The 19,771-nt window shown below is 43.2% G+C and overlaps 1 protein-coding gene across 3 annotated transcripts in view; it reads left to right on the top strand.

The window, feature by feature from the left end:
* CTNNA2 (catenin alpha 2) overlaps positions 1-19,482 on the top strand; it is a 540,562-nt gene extending 521,080 nt beyond the window's left edge. For 2 of the 3 annotated variants that reach the window (XM_035103044.2, XM_035103047.2), the window contains 2 exons: positions 390-533; positions 18,232-19,482. In XM_035103044.2, coding sequence (XP_034958935.1) covers positions 390-533; positions 18,232-18,519 — 432 coding nt within the window. In that variant the 3' untranslated portion in view covers positions 18,520-19,482. The remainder of the gene's footprint in view (positions 1-389; positions 534-18,231) is intronic. The other variant, XM_035103046.2, reaches the window with a different exon arrangement.
* Positions 19,483-19,771: the final 289 nt, after the last annotated feature.

Below are 19,771 nucleotides of genomic sequence, written 5' to 3' on the forward strand. Positions count from 1 at the left end.
CAGAGCGACATCATCTCCTGTGGCCCGAATGGTTGACAGCTGCTGTTCTGGGATGTTTTCTTGGCCAGCCACACAGAACCAGCCTTTAACTGGTTCGCCCCCAATCAGTTTTAGGCCCTAAATCTTGCCCTGCCTGCAACCTGTACTGTTGTTTGGTTTTACCTGTGCTGAGGGAGCAAGTGAGAGGGATAACAAATCAGGGTTCCTCGTCGCCAAAGAGTCCTTGGCTACTTTGTCGAGCTTAGCTCTTTCAGCATACATTCCCCTCTCCCCCTCAAATCCCCAGCCCCAGCCCCACTTCTCCCCCTCACCCCCTACTCTGCAATAGGGCGCAATATTTCTCTTGCTCTCTCTCTCACTCTCTCTTTTCTGTATCTCTCGGAAATCAGACTGGAGTTCAAAGCACTTTCAATACCTTTTATGAGGTAGAGTGTGATGTCATAGATGGGGGCAGGGCTAGTCAACTTTCTACCCACCTATCCACCTGTGCTGAGGGAGCTACGCTTGCAAACGGAGGCGGTGACTCTTCCATGGTGAGTAACCTCGCTTCTAATCTCTATGCTTTTCCATGTGAGCTTAAGTGGTTTTGATTGTGGGAGGCGCTGCCCCTTTAAGCGGGATTGGTACAGTAACGTCACTTTCTGCGCTCAACAGGAACAGGAAGGAAGCTTTAGCCTGCTCATTTCCCAGTGTTCCCAACCTAAAAACTGCAAGAGGAAATAATCCAAAACTTGGCTAAGGGTGGCAGGATCTGTCAATTTTGGTTTTCTCTGTTTCTCATTTCCCCCCATCTTAAATTCAGTTCTCCATATTTCTGCAGCAATTTGAGTTTATTTTTTAAAATGCTCATGAAAATTCTTCAACATTTTAGTGCAAATTTCTCCTGGGGAAAAAATGCATATTTTTATGCAGTCTCGACTGCTGTACACATTTATGGAAGCAATTTCCCTGAATTGAATGCACCTTTTCATGTTATGTTCACTAACACTGTCATTCTTACGTGCCCTTCCCCTAATATACACATTGTTTGGTTACAGAACTGTGTAAGTGCAGATTTTGAAGAACAGCTGCATTTTGGTTTGTATGACGTGCGAATTTCATAATTTCCCCTTGAAACTGGAACTGAATTGAATTCCTCTCCCATCTCTCATCTTGGCTATGGAAAAGCAAAGATTCTCTGCAAGTTTAATTCTTTGCCTTTCTGTGGGAGAGCACCAGAATTCTGTGCACTCGTTTTTGCTATTATTCACAGCCAATGGCTGAAGTACTGCTTATATCTGTTTGGTTGCCCTATGACTAAATCCAAAAAGCAGCTTGCCCCAGAAACTATATGGAGAGGTGAGAAATTGTGAGGGACAGTAACAGATACATTGAACATGCCTTTTCTGACCAGCTGACTGTACCTGATTGCAAGCCATCTCTAGACATACAGTTGCCATCAAATTTTATTAAATCAAAATTTTGGCACAGGTGTAGAGGGTGCTTCTTGAGCAGTTTTTAAGAGATGTTTTGCTAAGACCTGAAATGTATCATGGGTGTGATTGGGTCTGTCATCCTTAGGCCACTGACAAGTTTCACCTAAAGATTCTTGCTCAGCCAAAACATTAGAAGAATTTTGAGGGAAGCAAAACATTTTAATAAGAGCTCCAAACTTTCTCTGTTTTTGTGTGTGTTCGTCTGCAGATTCCTAGTATCCATGGTGATGACAGTGGAGTGGGGTGGGCAAGGGGGTGAGACAACACTGCAGTCAATGAATTGGACTGCGCCACCTCTGCCAGCTCATTTGGGTTGGCAGCAAGATGTGTAAAGCTGGCATTTGGTGGGTGTGCTGTGCACTGATTGAGAACCTTTGACGTGACATTTGAAACCCAGCGTATCCAGAAGCACCTGGTTCGATTTGTAATGGCACACTCCTGTTGAAATTTATAGTTAATCACAATGTTCAAATGTGTTTTTATTAATAGGTATGATTAATTACCACAATTATGATGAAGATAACCAAAGATGTATTTACCTTTCCAGGAAAGAATGTATTTCTCTTGCATTTAGACTGCACATGTAAGGTCATTATGTGACCCCTTCAAAGGGGTGCTGACCTCACACAATTCTTGCATGTGCTGAAATGTCCCTCCCATACCATTCCACAGAAGGCAGCTATGTCAGGAAACTGAGGGGTAAGAAGCTGCCATACTGAGTCAAGCTGTTGACCCATCTGGATCAGTATTGTCTACAGGCAGCAGCTCTCCAGACATCAGCCAGGAGTCTCTGTGAGGGGATCAGGGGTCTCCTGGCAACTCTCAGCACCCTTAAAAGACTGCAGTTCCCAAGATTCTTTGGGGGAAGCATGACTGTTTACAGTGGTACTATGCTGCTTTAAATATATGGTGCAGCTGAGACTAGAGATTGGATAAGGTACCCACCTATCCCTAAATCTCCACAAATATTCATTTATTTAGAAGCATTTACACCCCACACACTAGGCAGCATTCTGGAGGTGGCTTATAATATATATGAAAAGCAGTAAAATAGTGATACAATAGACCCTGCAATGGGGCAAAGGGCTGGAGTTCTCCAGTGTTCCAGTAAATGCCATTCTGTTGCCAAATCTCCTGGTCATATGTGGTTTGCATATGAACAGCAGTGGGCCATTGCAAAATCAGCCTTCCAGCTTCCCATATTGAGAGAAAACAGCTGTTCCATCTCTAGAAGGTAGCTCAATATTTGGTCACTTTGGGGGATCTACAGGGCTGAAAATGAAAATCAGGGATGGGATGTCCTTAAAAGAATAAAAATCCAGAATCAATACATTAAAAAGGTAATTGTGATTTTTTATATATAACTGGTTTGGATCAGTGAATCTAAGCCTCCATTCTGCACTCTGTTAAGGTTCTGGTTCTGGTTATCTAACCTTTACAGCTTTTTGCTACAGGCAAAAATCTTATTTCAAAATCTTGTTTTTGAACAACATGTGGTTTTTCTTCTTCTTTACGGGTTCTCCTGCTGCCTCTTGACTCTTCTTATCCCCCCTCAGCATTTGAATAAAGAGAAGTGAGAAGAGTTTTCTCTCTCTCCTTCTCTCCCCTCCCCCCTTTCTATACTCTTGTTCTGCCGCTTGGGTACCTATTAAAGCTGTCAAGATGTCAAAGCTCATGCGTGGAAAGGCCAGGAGATGTGTCATGTGAGAATGTCTGCCTGCAGGGTCTGTAAAGATTCCCCCCCCCTCTTGGTTATTTAATTCTTTGTTGCCAGCTCTGCTGGGGGTCCAGTCTTAGGTGATCTGGGGAGGTGTTAAACAGCAGCTGTGCCTATTCTTTGTGTCAAAGCAGAAGGTTAGTCCATCCTCATGGGCTTTTTGCTATCGTGACTGATGAAAGATTAAGAAAATTAGAAGAACCAATGAGAAGAGTCACATGGGACTGCTATCTATTGAGTACCATCCTCCAGGCACCAGTCCTAACTAGGTTATCACTCTTTTATTCTACATTTATATTGAAGATCAATTGTTAGTAGGAATGGTCAAATCTTACCATTCTGGTTTCTCTCAGTTATCCCATTTCAGTTCCAAGTTCACTTCTCCACTAAAATCTGCATTTTAGTCCAAATTTCTCCCAACACACATATTTTGGTGCATAGTCTTCCCCAACAGATACATTTTTGCAAATCCATTTCTCCCAGTATAATATATTAATATAGTGTAATCGTAATATAATACACACTGTGGTGTATGTTATTATCATTAACACACTTTATCCATGCTTGTGCCTTTTTGTACACATTGCTTGGCAAGAGAGCTGCATTGCAAAATTCAGAGAACTGCAAATTTCAAAGGATGAGTGTGTTTCAGTTTGCATGTTGTTTGTGAAAGTGCAAATGAAATAGATCAGCCTTTAAATATGAACTGAATCTAACTTCTCTGCCCTCTCTAATGGTCAGACACTTATACTTGTCTAATGAGCTGTCTCAGTACAAAAAGCCAAGAGAGCTTCCAGAGAGCTTCCGATGGCTATTAGTGACCATGGATACCAGATATTACCCATAGCCATTAATTTGATCATTAGTTTTTCTAGAAAGTGGATTATATTCGGGGGGAGGGTGTGATCATTCGATTGGACTTTCTGAAAGGCAAATTTTAAAATCCAGCCAGACGGGCAGGGTATGAATCATAAAATTAGCATCACCATCATAGATTATGGAAGTGTCAGATTCATAAGTGTTTGTTTAGCAGAAAGGAAGAACCTCTGGGTGCCATGGGGTTCGCAAGAGCCTACAAAGTAGGGCTACTTACACTTTCTCCTAGTTAAGGTGGATTCGACCAGATGTGGCTAACCTTAACTCTCCAGATGTTGCTGCACAGCAGCTCCCATTAGTCCCAGCCAGTATGGTCATTGGTCAGTGGTGACAGGAACTAGCCAATGTTTAACCACCCAGCTAGAGATAGTCTGTAGTTGCCCCTTTTCTCCAGTTTTGCTTCTACCCAATGTATTCTCAGGAATGTTTAGGATTCCAGTGCAGTCTGAAGCTTTTGAAGGGTGAGCTAGCCTGGGGTATATGTTTAAGCAATTGTACTGTTTGTTTGTTTGTTTGTTTGTTTGTTTGCTTGTTTATGAAGTTTCTCATCTGCCCTTCACCATAAAGTCTCAGGGAGGTTTACAACAGTACGGTATAAAATTATAAAAGCAGATAAAACCTCTACACATACAAATCAAGTAAAACCATCCAGAATGGAACAGAACAGAAAATCAACAAAAGAGCTGCGGACCCACAAAATAAATTCTGTTAACAGTCAAAGGCCAGGGTAAAGCATATGGCAGGGACTATACAATGAAGGTGCCAGATACTCTATGGGTAGGGAATTCCACAACGTAGGAAAGCCCTCTCCTGGGCTACCATGCCTCACACGTCTGAGGCTGGTGGAACTGCCAAAAGAGCACTGTCTGCAGATTTTGATACCCAAGGTCAGCAGGGATGGAGGCTGTCTTTAATATAGACTGCCTAAGTCATATAGGGCTTTCAACACCAACATGAGGACCTTGAAATGCAGGTGCTGAGTGCACATAAACCTGACAATAATCCACCAAATGCTTCCTCTGTTGGACTATATTTATACCACTGGGGACCACTCTGTGAGCAAAGAGTTTGGGTACCGCAGCTTAATGAACCCAACGATAGAACCACGTGGCATTGAGCAGATCAAATGATAACAACCTGGTGTTTTTTTGTGGGGGGTGGGGTGGGTGGGATGCACACTTAGACTTCAATATATTTGGTAGCAAGTCAGTAGTTGAAATTCCTCTCCGGTCTACTTATTTTGTTGATCTCGTTTCATGTATAGTACAAGCACCATAAATACATTGAGCTGAACAGTTTGTTCCAAAGAGGTGCTTTGAACTACTTAATCCCTACTCCAAGCATCTTGGTTTCCCGAAGCAAAAGTTACATTGCAACATATTTTGATATGTCAAAGTGGGAAGTGCAGCTGTTGCCTTCCATTATAATACATTGTTGTGTGTCTCTGCCACTTTTCATTAAAAAAAAGAATGTCGATTGGAGGAACTAATTGAAAAAGTGGAAGTACTGGGAACCTTGGGAGGAAACGATCATGTCCTCTTGGGTTTCATGATACAAAGGCAAGGCAAGGCTGAGTGTAGTCAAACATGCCCTCTGGGCTTTAAGAAGCCCAGCATCAAAAATCTGAATGAACTACTGGATCAGGTCCCATGGTTGAAAATACTAAAAAAGAAGGAGTCTAAGATAGATGGGAGCTTCTTAAATATGAATTATTGCAGGCACAGATGCAGACAATTCCAACAAGAAAGAAAAGTGGGAGGCATCAAAGAAAACCGCTGTGGCTGCATAAAAAGCTTACAGATGATTTGAGATTTAAGAAATATAAGAAATGAAAGAAAGGGGAGATGAAAAAAGAGTATACACAAGTAGCCAACAGTTGCAGGGTGAATGTGAGGGGGGCTAAAGCTCAGAATGAGCCCAGACTTGCAAGAGAGGCTTTAAAAAGTGCTCACAGATGGTTCTTCATCATCCTGGAAAAAAGTGATAAGTGGGACACCATTGGTGTTGTCCTATGCCCATTGTTGTGTTCAGTTTTAAGTGCCACAATATAAGAAGGATATTGACAAGCTGAAGTGTGTGCAGAAGTGGGCAATCCAGAGGATCAAGGGTATGGAAGCCCAGCCCTTCAGGGAGTTGGGTACGTTTAGCCTGGAAAAGCAGAGACTGGGAGAAGATTTGAGAGCCATCTCCAAATATCTCAAGGGATGTTACATGGAAGATGGAGCAAGTTTGTTTTCTCCTGCCCTGGAGGGTAGGACCTGAACCAACAACTTCATGTTACAAGAAAAGAGATTCTGACTAAACATCAGAAAGAACTGTTTGTGACAGTGGAACAGATTCCCTTGGGAGATGGTGGACTCGCCTTCCTTGGAGGTTTTTAAGCAAAGGTTGGATGCCTACCTGCCATGTATGATTTAGTTGAGATTCCTGCATTGCAGGGGTTTGGGGATCCCATCCAACTCTGCAATTCTATGATTCTGTGAGTAAATCCATACATCTCCATACAAAGTGAAAGTAACCACAGAATCCCTTGTGCTTCCTCCTTTCCAGGCACCTTCATTTCAATGCTTCAGTTTGAGTAGATTGCATTATGCACAATGGCCATGAGTAGACATGGATTCAGCATTTCCTTTCCTCTTACTTCTACTTGGAATGAAGGAGTCTCTAGATGTTCGATCTTCGGAAGATCTGGCCATTGTGCAGTGTGTCTCTTGTCAGGATGATAACATGCAATAATGAAACTTGCAGGGAACTCATCTTGTAAACATCCCCTTTAAAAGCATTTCCTTGTACCAGCTCCAAATTTCCTCTGCTGAGGCTTGAACCCATCGCTCTTGACATTTCCATCATAGGCTTTGGTCAGTCATCACTCACTTTAAAACAACATTTTAAAAGCACACATTACATTCTCCCTTTGTCTGTCTTGCACCTGGAGCAGGAATTGTAAATGCCTTGGGCTTCATAGTCCTTCATCTCTTCTAAAATGCAACTTTTTCAGCTCCCCCCAACCCCGCGAAGCGTACACTCTGATAAATGTGTATCTCATTACTTTGGGTGCAGATTTTGTGGAATATTTTTTGTGGCAGATTTTGGAGAGTGGGTGGTGCTGTGGTCTAAACCACAGAGCTTCTTGGCTTGCTGATCGGAAGGTCAGCGGTTCAAATCTGCATGATGAGGTGAGCTCCTGTTGTTCTGTCCTAGCTCCTGCCAACCTAGCAGTCTGAAAGCACGCCAGTGCAAGTAGATAAATAGGTACTATTGTGGTGGGATGGTAAAAGGTGCTTCCATGCACTCTGGTGCTCGTCATGGTGTCCCGTTGTGCCAGAAGTGATTTAGTCCTACTGGCCACATGACCCAGAAAACTGTCTGTGGGCAAACGCTGGCTCCCTTGGCCTGAAAAGTAAGATGGGCATCACAACCCCATAGTCGCCTTTGACTGGACTTAACCATCCAGGGCTCCTTTACCTTTTGTGGAATTTATGCATCAGATGAGATGGAAACACGGGGGAGCAGTTTTTGCTGTTTTGACAAAGAGAAAATGTCACTCACTTCCTCAATCCCTGAAAACAAGTCACAAGCTAGGGAAAGGAATTTTAAAGTTATGTCTCTCATGTAGTTAACACTGGCTAAAATAATATTGCCTTCCTTCTTCCACACTTGCAGCTTTCTTGCTGACTTTCAAAAGCAGGAGCTCTTTTATTTTTGACAACTGTCCATCTTCTGGAATCCTTCCCACTGAATACAAAGCAAAGGGAACAGCAATTGTCAGAATCCTTTCCCCTTGCAGAATTTGTGGCAGATGCAGGGAGTAAAAGGCAGGATTTAAGTGTTTCTACTAGGCTGGAAGGCAGCCAGTCATAGCAGGAATGCTTGCCATATGAATAGTTCGGCAGCATTCCTGCATCTTTGCTCACATTGCACATTTCCTCTCAAGGTGTTGGGGTATTTGCTCTTACTGCAGCATATTCAGGGAATAAAAGCCAACCTGGGATATAGGCCAGTTATGTATTGGTGACATTATGAGGTTGCTAGTTATACCTGGAGTTTGATTACTACAAATAGATTACTTCTAATGGACATGTATCCATTTTTATTTTTTATTTTTAACCCAGAATGGTGGCATATTCCATCTCTATGCTCTTTTGGTGCAACAAAACCGCAAAATGCAGCACCCAGGAAGGACACAGGAAGACTCTTCAGCCTGTGTCATAGACAGCTGATGAAAACTGGTTTAGCTTCATGGAGATCCATGTGACTGATAGGGGTGGGCGGCATATAAATAAATCATCTGGAAGCAATGTGAAGTTCAGATTGCGATAACGGTTTCAGAATGGCAATATATCGCCAGAGGGAGCTTTAAAACAGCATTCATGCCCAGCCACCGGAAGGGGAATTGCTGGGAAGGACATGCCAGAGTGTTCACTGGGCTATTGCTGTTCCTGCCCACTCTCTCCCTCGCTGGGAAGGACGCGACAGAGCAATAGCTGAGTGCGCCAAGGGCAGACAGCTCAGCCAGGAAATCACTCCTCCTGCCTACGGTACTCCCTCCCTCCACAGCCCAGGACCTTGACATCATGATATATCCCAGGCAGTAACCTTACATCGAGCTGCCAAACAGACCTATTGTGATTGTTGGCTGCTGTGCAAATCACCCAGAAAAAGCCTGCACACCCGATGCACCCTCCCCACAAGCAGCTAGTGGGGTCAACTGTAACCAGTGAGGGACCCCTGTGTGTTAGCAGACCTTGCAGCTTGCGTGAATTAGATTGGAAACTTACAGTTTCTGGAGTTCAAAGGTTTTATTCATGCAGGAACTATTATCTCAACAAGTTGCAAGAGAACAACCAACGAAAGGGCTCAGCTTTAAGTGAGGCAGTTAATTTAGATGCAGAGGCTACAAGCCCATGGTGACTAGATTATTAGTAAAACAGTGCCTTGTTTGGTTTCAAGTAACCCAAGTGTTTACAAACTCAAGAGAAGGAAATGTAACTGCTTTTCTCCAATTGGGTCCTTATTCCTGGTAACCCTGGCCACCCTTTAAAGCAGGGCCTGCCACTGTGCATCTGCAAATAAAAATATTCTCTTCTAAAACTCAAGTGGGTGCCATATGCTGCAGTGAATATCTTTGAAAGAGGCATGCAACACTTTGTTGCTGGCCCTATTTGTACACTGTATATTTTTTTGTATGATATCCACTAGCCTCTCCCAATCTGATACACTCCAGAAATCTTGCCCGACAACTGACACTGATGGGAGTTTTAATACAAAATATCTGGAAGACACCAGCTTGGGAAAGGCAGATGAACACATTCATTTTACTTTACTGGTACCTGATCCCATCTTCCAGGATGAGGTGGAATGGGATTTTTAAAATGTAAGGTCCCGAAGAAGAGGTCACATCTGATTCAGGTTCAAGTTCTTCCTCCACCAGCTACCCCCAATCTATATTCCCCAAGCTCTAAGGCTGCATTCTTTCATTTGAGCCTACCGGTAGTTTAGAAAGTAAGGATATTTTAATGCCATTATTTAGGGTAGTTCACACTGCCTTGTTTTAAGTGAGCAGATTTATGTATCAACCAGTCTGATTTAAAATTAATATAATTAGAATTAGCTGTTAAGAGCAATTATTATATATTGTAAACTTAGGTGGAACAATATCTATTACTTCTTCAAGGACTCTTTCTTCCATTAGATCATTCACGGGACTGAACTGGAATTTTAAGGCATATTTAATTATCTTTTATGATTGCATTTGTGCCTCGTTTCCCCCCTCCCCAGTTATCATAAATTAAATATCTACTTATATTAAAAAGAGAGTTTCATGCATGCAAAATGAGATGCAATTTCATTTTTTAATTTTATTGTTTAAAAATTACATTGGCTAAAGCAATTAAATCATTCTGTTGAAGAAATTTATCTTTTTGAATGCAAATGTGCGTACGATATGTGCTTGCTCAGGAACACCCTGTATATTTTGGGATTGTCTTTGATATTTGTCATTTATTTAGTTCCCTTCCACAGTGAAGCTAACAGCCGAGCCGTTTTAAGACATCAATCTATGTTTTTAGAGTCACAAATATTTCTGCTGCACAGCTGTCTACAGCTTTTGCAATGTCTGGAGAAAGATAGCATTTGTAGGCCACATTAAAATTCAGAATTTGTTAAATATACAAGTAATTTTGTTTGGGGGTCCCAGTGGTTTTCTTACTAATAATTGAAAAAATGCAAATGAGTGCAACTAATCAGTGGATTGGCCAGCAGTACTACCCAGCTATCTGCCATAATGAATTAAAAATGCATCACGTCCAGATAAGTAAATTACTTTAAATGGGATGAGGTGGAAAAATGAAGGAATGGAGAAAATAGATTCTTCCTCCCCGCCCTTTTTGAACTTAAAACATGCCTTTGAGTCATGGCTACATACCAAGAGGAGTGATTTTATTAAGCTTCCTTGCAAAACGCTCTAGTAATTTGATTTTACCAATATAAGTTTCTCTTCTAGTATACTGTTAATGACTCAGACTTGGTTTAAATATATATTGAGATGAGATGAGATGGGAATTACCTGGTAGAACCCTTAAGTGCCAGAAAAGGCTGTAGCACATCTTTGTGTTGTTATTTTTTCTACTCGGAGGAATTTTTTAAAATCGCAGCAAGGAACAGGCTGAATTCCACCCTGACAGGCTAGTTTTCATACTTGCAGGGGTTTTTTTGGGGGGGGTTAAATGTAGAGCACTTAAATGAGACACTCCCCACCAGGTAGTGGCATAGTAAGGCAGCCCTGTTTAGGGGAAGCTGTTAATGTTTGATGGATTTCTGTATTTTAATATTTTGTTGGAAGCTGCGCAGAGTGGCTGGGGGAACCTGGCCAGATGGGTGGGGTATAAATAATAAATAATAGTTGTTGTTGTTGTTGTTGTTGTTGTTGTTGTTGTTGTTGTTGTTCAGTCAACTACTTCAAGATCAATTCATTCTACAGCATGCATAGCTGCCAAGTTATCCCTTTTTTAAAGGGATTTTCCCTTATGCTGAATAGGCTTCCTCGCGAGAAAAGAGAAAACTTGGCAGCTATGAGCATGGGTGGATTCAGTCAGAAAGTGGGATGGATGCAAATGAATCCCCCAGTTTGAATTTCACCTCTGATAGAAAATTCTGGAGGGGGCCTTAGGTAAGCCATTGTTAACTCTGCCTGAGCACATGAGCTGCAGCATAGGAAGAATAAATACCAGCCTGTCTTATATAAGGCACTTTAGGGCATTCACAAAGCTGCATTTCATGTGCTATAAGCTGTGATTCCCAATCCTAGACTTGGCTGCGGGTTTGATTGTTGGAGGGAACTCTTATGTGGCCTACGGACGGTGTCTATAGTCCACTTCAGGAATTGTGTAAAACGGACTGCACGGCCATGCCTTTGATTCCACTTCATGACTCCTTCCAGATTTCCCTTGCTCTGGTATGGAACAATCTTTGGGATGGTGGGGATGTTTGGAATTTCAAGAAAGTTCCATGGACGCCCATCACAAAATGGCTGCCATGCAGGACACTATGGAGCACACTATGACTTCCGCATCTAAAAGAGACAGGACCCCAAAATACTGTTTGGAATTATCAGGAGAGAGTAGGAGTGGTGTTCAGCTATCTTTTCCCATGAACACGAGGATTAGTACTAGCTCCAGAGCATTTTCCCTCTCTCTTACCCCTGGGTAACCTCTTTGCTGTCCACAAATCTGCTTCCGAGGGCTGCAGAGGGGAACTCAAAATAGATTTAGGGGGTGTGGATGGAGGAAATATGGTGCTCATTCCATTGTGCAAGGAGAAACCTTTGTGCTGATAAACGTTCACCTTTATGCCGTGTTGAGTACAACCCAAATCTCCCACTTGAGAGACTCTCTGTTCCTTCCCAGGTCTGATGGTAGCTGTTTTCATATAATATAATCTCCTTTTCAAATGCAAGCCATTGTTTTTTTTGCTATTATAGCTGTCATAACAATGTAACAAAACTTTTTATACCTTGTTGCCATCTGCAGCTTCCCCCACCCCCACTTGCCTGGGAGTTGCGACGCTCACTCATTTAAATGCAGGGCCTCTTCCTCTGCTGTTACGTTGACACTCCCAGCAGTCAGTGCAGTGCATAAAATCAAATCCTTTAAAAGGTCTAAAGAGCAAACACATGCACAACAAAAACGGGTGTGCTACTGGGGCTAATTCAGAAGTTGCAGCAGGCCCGTCCTAGCCATAGAGGCTAGTGGCACGGAGAACCACGGCGCTGGGCGCTGGAAGGGCGCTAAGTGAGCGCAGGGTTCGGGTGATCTGGCCAGGACTGCGCTCCTTCTCCGAGGACTCCGCACTGTGCCTCCTTCTCGTTTCCCCAGCGCTGGGTTCTGCTCAGTCGAGCTTTGCCACCAGTGCGCACACAGCGCCCAAGCAGCTCTTGCTGGTCCCGCGGTGCGCGCGCTGGTGGCGAAGCTTGACTGAGCGGAACCCAGCGCTGGGGAAACAAGGAGGAGGCGCAGCACGGAGTCCTCGGAGGTGGCCTCCTGCTGCTGCCGCGGTCCGCTTGGCACTCCCGGGCCCTTGGAGAGGTTCTGGAGGGGGGCGCTGGAGGGACCTAGCGCCAGGGCGCTGGGTGGGCTTAAGACAGCCCTGAGTTGCAGGCTTGTTGGCCCAACACCAGCATTGCAATGTTGCACAAAACTTGCTGAAATTTTGCGAGTCTCATCTGAACCTTTTGGAAACTTTTTTAAAAAAATCATATTGGAAGCATTTCCCCAAGTCTAGCTCAGTACTGTTCACACTGACTGATAGCAGCTCTCCAGCATAAGTGAAGTGGCTATTAGCCCCAAGTTGTGGGGCCACCCCTTACTGGAGCTAAGCAGTTCTGTGTCTGTTTGACAGCTGGATGTCAGGTTACTGCCTAGGAACCACATGCACTTCGTCTTTGGTTCCATCATGAAGGAAAGGCAGGATAGAAAATGTAAGTCCGGGGAATAGTAATGATGGCTGCCCAACTCCACTTGGTACTTTATTATTATTATTATTATTATTATTATTATTATTATTATTATTATTATTATTACACCAGCTGAGACCCTAGCTGCCCATGCACTGTCTTGCCAGTGCTGCATGCCCTGGTTATCTCCCGCTTGGACTACTGCAATGCACTCTGTGTGGTACTACTTTTGAAGGTGACTTGAAAACTACAACTATTTCAGAATGAGGCAGCCAGACTGGTGACTGGGAGTGCCCGCCGAGACCCCTAAATGATCTGCACTGGCTCCCATTATGTTTCCAAGCACAATTCAAATGCTGGTGCTGACCTTTAAAGTCCTAAACTGTCTCAGCCCTGGATAAATGAAGGAGCGTCTCCACCCCCATCATCCACCCAAGGCCCTGAGCTCCAGCTCCGAGGGCCTTCTGGTGGTTCCCTCACTGCGAGAAGTGAGTTTATAGGGAACCAGGCACATGGCCTTCTTGGCAGTGGCTCCCGCTTTGTGGAACGCCCTCCCATCAGATGTCAAGGAAATAAACAACTATCTGACTTTTAGAAGACATCTGAAGGCAGCCCTGTTCAGGCAAGTCTTAAATGTTTAATGTTTCACTGTGTTGATGTTTTAGTTTGTTGGAAGCTGCACACAGCCAGATGGGCAGGGTGTATATATATATATATATATATATATATATATATATATATATATATATATATATATATATTATTATTATTATTATCATCGTCAACATCAGAGGCACCGTGCACCTGAATATCAGCCATAGGGGAACAATTTCAGGAAACAGCCTGCTTGTAGTCTTCATAAAAGCATCTGATTGGGCACTGTGGGAAACAGGACACGACATCAAATATGCCATTAGCCTGGCCCAGCAAGGCTGTGTGAAGTGGGATCACAGCCTGGGCATTCCATGTGGGTCCTTATCTCACATTGCCCAAACACATCAATAACTATACTACATGGGATGTTAGTCATGCTGGCCACATGACCCGGAAAGCTATCTGCGGACAAATGCCGGCTCCCTTGGTCTGAAGTGAGATGAGCGCCACATTTTCATAGTCAAGTTTGACTGGACTTAACAGTCTAGGGGTCCTTTACCCTTTTTTACCTTCATATAAATTTCCATTTCAAGGTGAAAGGTCTTCATGGAAGATCCTTAGCGTTATGTATTGGTTTAATTTGTGTACATGAGTTTATCAACTAGTCCTGTAACTACCTTTCCCGCTCCAGGGCGATTCAAATGGGTGTGGTGACAGTTGCTATTGGTTAACTTGTTAGCACAATTTGGATCCTCACTCTGATAGGGTCCCGCCAAAATCTAAATGTAGCCTTTCCCCAGCCCCTGCTCCTGAGAGTATAAAAGGAGCTCACCCTTTCCCTCCAGTTAGTCAAGATTCCTACTGCAATAAAGAAGATTGTTCTTGTTATACTTGACTCCTAGCATTTCCTTGCTAGTATGCTGACTCACTACTCAGAGCTGACTTCACGAAGAGCTGAAATCGCACTCACGACATAACACTTAGCATATGCATATTGCCTTTGTTCAGTCTAGGCCAGGCATCCCCAAACATCTGGAGGGCCGAAGTTTGGGGATGCCTGGTCTAGGCTTTTCATGGCCCACCCTACAGGATTTCTTTTGCACCAGCCCTCTTTGACCCCTGTTATCCCCTCCACAAGGCAAACATTCTTTAGCAGGAGGGCTAGGTAGAGTCAGGGATTGGGCGAGGGCTCCCAGTTTGACACATGCCTAGCTTGAAGCCCTATTCAAGGTCTCCTATCATGTCTGTTTCTTTTTAATATACCATCATTTTGAGACCACTCCTTGCTTGGCTGTCAAGTGAAGCCAGTTGCCTTCAGCAAATGTACCAGGCCTCAGAAGAATGTTTAAAGGCACAAGTCTTGCTACCCATCTGCTCTCTCTCTCTCTGCTCTGACACCCAGCGCTTGTTGCGAACGAGCCATTCAACAGCCTGCAATGTTTGATGGCAGATCTCAGTGGTAATTTAAAATATCCTAATTTAATAGCGTATGATCGGCTATTTGCCAACAAACACGCAAGTTGCGTCGTAAATCACGCCGCGGAATGGTACAAGACCATTATACCGGGCGATACATCACAGCTCTCTGTTGAGTTGGCATGTTGTTGCCATTATAATGTTACTATCCATCTTAAAACTTGTTTTTCTTTCCGAAAGGGAAAGATGGAAAATAAGCGTCTGTTTGTGTGGGAAGGGGGGTGTTCTTGAATCTGGAGATTAAAAATTAATTACCAATCTGAGGGATGCATGACGATGAATCATTTTAACCAATTAATTTAAAGTCCTCATAATTGTTGGTACTGTAGGTAGGTTAGTTTTTCTCTTTCTCTGCCCCCCTCAATATATCTATATAGCTGTGAGGAACTCTGAAACTATATGGACTTTTAAAAAATGTTCTTATAGCTTGGCAGCAGGCCTTTACAGCAGGAATGTGGGAAACCAAAGTCCAGGGGCCAAATGAAACCCTCCAGACCTATGTAAATGGCCCTCGGGACTCTGCCCAGGCATTGAGCCATGCCTTGAGCCACCCAACTTTACACCCTCCCTGAAGTTTTTTGACTGCCTGGCAGTGGCGTATCGCGTGTTACCAGTGCCCGGGGAGACGTGGAGGGGATGGGGTGGGAGGGAGGGAAATGAACAGAGTATACATGTGCGTTCAACTGCCTAACAGCATCTGTGTCACCCAGGAGATCACAGCTGCAGAGGTAAGAAAAGAAGTGTTGTTCCATTGTCTGGAAAAGTCACTTCTTGGAGAAGCCATTTTCAATAGAGCCCAGCAACAAAAGCGTGCAGCTAGCTGTATTGAGGCAGCACCAGGTGTTGAAATTTTGCACCCACCCCTTGCAAGCACCCCTGTTGTACCCCCCCACACTACAGCACTGCTGCCTGAGATGTGTCCTTCAACTCTGAGAATAGAATAGAATAGAATAGAATAGAATAGAATAGTAATTTATTCGCCAAGTACTTACATACTTGGAATTTGCTTTGGCTAATTTTACAATGTAAACGTACTTTATACAAAATATCTGTTAAATATCTGTGCGAGGATCGGAGATCCCTGTACCCTTCAAACAGCTACAGGTTTTCAGAGTGGTTAAACAATTTGTCTTCCCAGGGAACTCTAGGAATTGTATCTTTGTGGGGGAAATAGGGTCCTCCCAACTGTTCTCAGCAGCCTTAACGTAACTACAATGCCCAAGAGTCTTTGGCGGAAGAAGCCATGACCGTTCAGAGTAAAATGATACTGTATTCAGTGCATAGGGCCTTTGGCAGTTCTGCTCACCCGCATGATGTGCAGGAGGGAGCAGCAAATTATTTGGCCTGTGAACAGAACTGCCGATCATGTGGCAAAGTCAAGAATCTGAAGATATGGGGAACCAGAGCTAACTGGTATTGCCACCTCTAGTTTGGTCAGAGCTACCTCAAGACCTTCCATGTGCATATTTGCTAAGGACGTGGGTGGCACTGTGGGTTAAACCACTGAGCCCAGGGCTTGCCGATCAGAAGGTCGGCGGTTCGAATCCCCACGATGGGGTGAGCTCCTGTTGCTTCTACAGTGAGAAGATAAACGGCATTTCTGTTTGCTGCTCTGGTTCGCCAGAAGCGGCTTTGTCATGCTGCCCACATGACCTGGAAGCTGTACGCAGGCTCCCTCAGCCAATAACGCGAGATGAACACCGCAACCCCAGAGTCGGTCATGACTGGACCTAATGGTCAGGGGTCCCTTTACCTTTACCTCACCTTTACCATGTGCATATTTGCTAAGTTTGCATCCTGCATAAGTGTGCACAGTTAGGTTGTGACTTGAACCTCCTGTTTCAATTGCCGTTTTAAATGTTGCAAGTGCTTTACTGCATATTTTTAATGTGGGTGTTTATTTTTTGATAAATTGCATAATGTGTATTTTAATTATGTGTGGTTATATTTTTTCACGACTGGTTTTATACCTGGAAACTGCTTAGAAGCTATCTTGGCAATTCAGTGGTATATAAATGTAATCCTCATCACCTCAACCGGGTGGGATATTTTCTGGTTTTAATGCAAATATGTCCGGGTGGGTGGGTGTGTCAATAAGTCATTTTGTAAATTGCTTTGAATTGCGCCCCACCCCAAAAAAGAGTGACTAATAAATTTAGTAAAATGAAATCCCCATCAATTTGGAGGGCAGCCCCTTCAAACATTTTATGGGGGGGTGGCAAAATAACCTCAGCACCCAGGAGTTGACTCCTATGCTGCTTACTGCTGAATCCAAACAAATGTCACTCAGGTTTTCTGTAGATTGACATTTGTTCTGATTCAGCAGTAGAATCATAAAATCACAGTGTTGGAGTGGAGCTTGAGGATCATCTATTCCAGGAATATGCAACTGTCCCTTATGGGGGTCAAACCAACTGAGCAGTGAGTTTTCCTGGGGAAAGTAGCAGGTCAAAATTAAAACTTATTGGAACAATCATGGGACAAATCACAACCACATCCTTTCAGCCAGTGATTTTAGGGTTGCTGGGAACAATACTTTTCAAGCATCAAACGTTTGAGTAGATTAAATTCCTCCTGAAAGTCCATAATGAGGGAGACAGACACATCTCACTAGTGGGCGATCTTCTGAGAAGTGTTGTTACATGCATTTGCCAGAATTGTGTCTGACTGCTCTAACATTACACATTTTAGCCATAAATGTTGTGAGTTGGGAATAGCATCTTAATATTCCAGGTTAGTAACAGTCTCGGCGTTGCATCAGCACGTGGTTTACTTTTTGCTTTAGAGCAAGCAAGATCAGGTTTTTGGTGGGCACATGCAAAACTCTTCTTTACTGATCCAATTAACCTGGGAGAACTTCCACTCTCTTGCTCTGAATTGAAAATCACTAATGTATAATGAAATCATCAATCCATTGGCAATGGTGCATAAAAAAGTTGGGAAACATCCATTATTCACGCTGTGTGAAGGCAGCTCCATGTGTATGGCAGATTGGCATATATCAGTCTATATGTCTTTTATACAGAGGTTATTATTGCACAATAGCCTTTTCAGCAAGACAACCAGCTCCGCTCCGTGAGCATTACGTTCCTCCAACCCAGGCTGGCAATAATCCTCCTGTTGCTTCCTTTCCTTTTCCCTAGCTCGACAGTGCCACCTCCCTCATCCAAGCAGCTAAAAACCTGATGAATGCCGTGGTCCTTACTGTGAAAGCTTCCTATGTGGCTTCGACCAAATATCAGAAGGTCTATGGCACGGCCGCCGTCAACTCGCCTGTTGTGTCTTGGAAGATGAAGGCGCCGGAAAAGAAACCTCTAGTCAAGAGAGAAAAGCCGGAGGAATATCAGACAAGAGTGAGGAGAGGTTCTCAGAAGAAACACATTTCTCCGGTACAGGCTCTAAGTGAATTTAAAGCGATGGATTCCTTCTAATTCACTAGGCTTCAACCTTTGAGGGGTTTTCTATTTCCTTCCTTGTTTCTTTTTGTATGCGTACCTGCCAACTTGTATTCATCTGGCATGGGGGAGAAAAGAATAATGAAGCAGTTTCAATGTGCATGCAGTCCAAGACTCTATTAAAGTCATTAAACAGTCCGCAGTTTCCCTTTCAAAAAGACACATGGCGATTCTTAAGTTAAATAGAGGTCCATCATGCTGACCTTTGTATTTCCCCCAAGAGCATAAAATAATGATGATGATAATAATAATAATCGGCTCCCCTCCCAAAAAAATATTGTATTGTAAGAACCGTGGTGGGGGAATGGGAGACAGTCAACTCTGAAGGGTGGAAAGCAAATCCTTAATGCATGCAAGAAACATTAGGTTGGCAGGTATATTTATAGGTGGGAATCCTGGAAATGGTAGACCATAAAACCTGTATTGCTTTTGTTACAGTGTAATCATGTAACTAGCCAATATGCTTGGATGTGTGGCCCGAGTAATGAGACGATTTTAACTTTGAGTCATCTTCATTATGATATGTGGATTTTTAACCAAGATGATTTTTTAAAAATTAACAATTCCTTTAACTCTCATTTTCTTTCCTTTTTTTGTTTCTAGTAGTGTTAATGATGATTCTGTTTCAACGATGATGACTTGAACAAAGTTATTCTCTTTTTTAATTGTTTTCTTTTTGCCAACTGGATTCTTTTTTTCTGGTGGAGTTCGAAGCACAACTTGGTGGTTGACATTGCCTTTTGTATTATTATTATTATATTATTATTATTAATATTATTATTATTAGAAATAGAAGAACCGGTGATGGAATGTGTAGAGACATGGAAACTGACACGTGTGAGAATTTAGAGGCAAATGTGTAGGTGTAGCTCTGGATTACAAGGTATCTGATATACCGTGGTAACCGCTAACTCTCAATAAACTTATTTAACCTTGGAATTTGAAGTACGGCTCATAATGTTCAACTTTTCTGCTGTTTAACTTTAAAATATCCTCTCATCCCAACCCCATTCTCTGATATTGTGCTTAAATTTGGCAGCTGGGCTGTCAAATCATTTTATATTGACATGTCAGTTGGAGTCTTGGAAGACAAGAAGGAAATTGCTCCCTCTCCTCCTCCTTATGCTCTTGCCTAACCCTTGGCTCTCCCATCTGAGTGTGAAAATCTGTGCCAATACAGTGAACAAGATCTCAATTCTGTGCAAATGTGCTTCTGCAATGCCCATGC

This window comes from Zootoca vivipara, chromosome 9 (genome assembly GCF_963506605.1).
Source record: "Zootoca vivipara chromosome 9, rZooViv1.1, whole genome shotgun sequence".
Taxonomy (NCBI): Eukaryota; Metazoa; Chordata; class Lepidosauria; order Squamata; family Lacertidae; genus Zootoca; species Zootoca vivipara.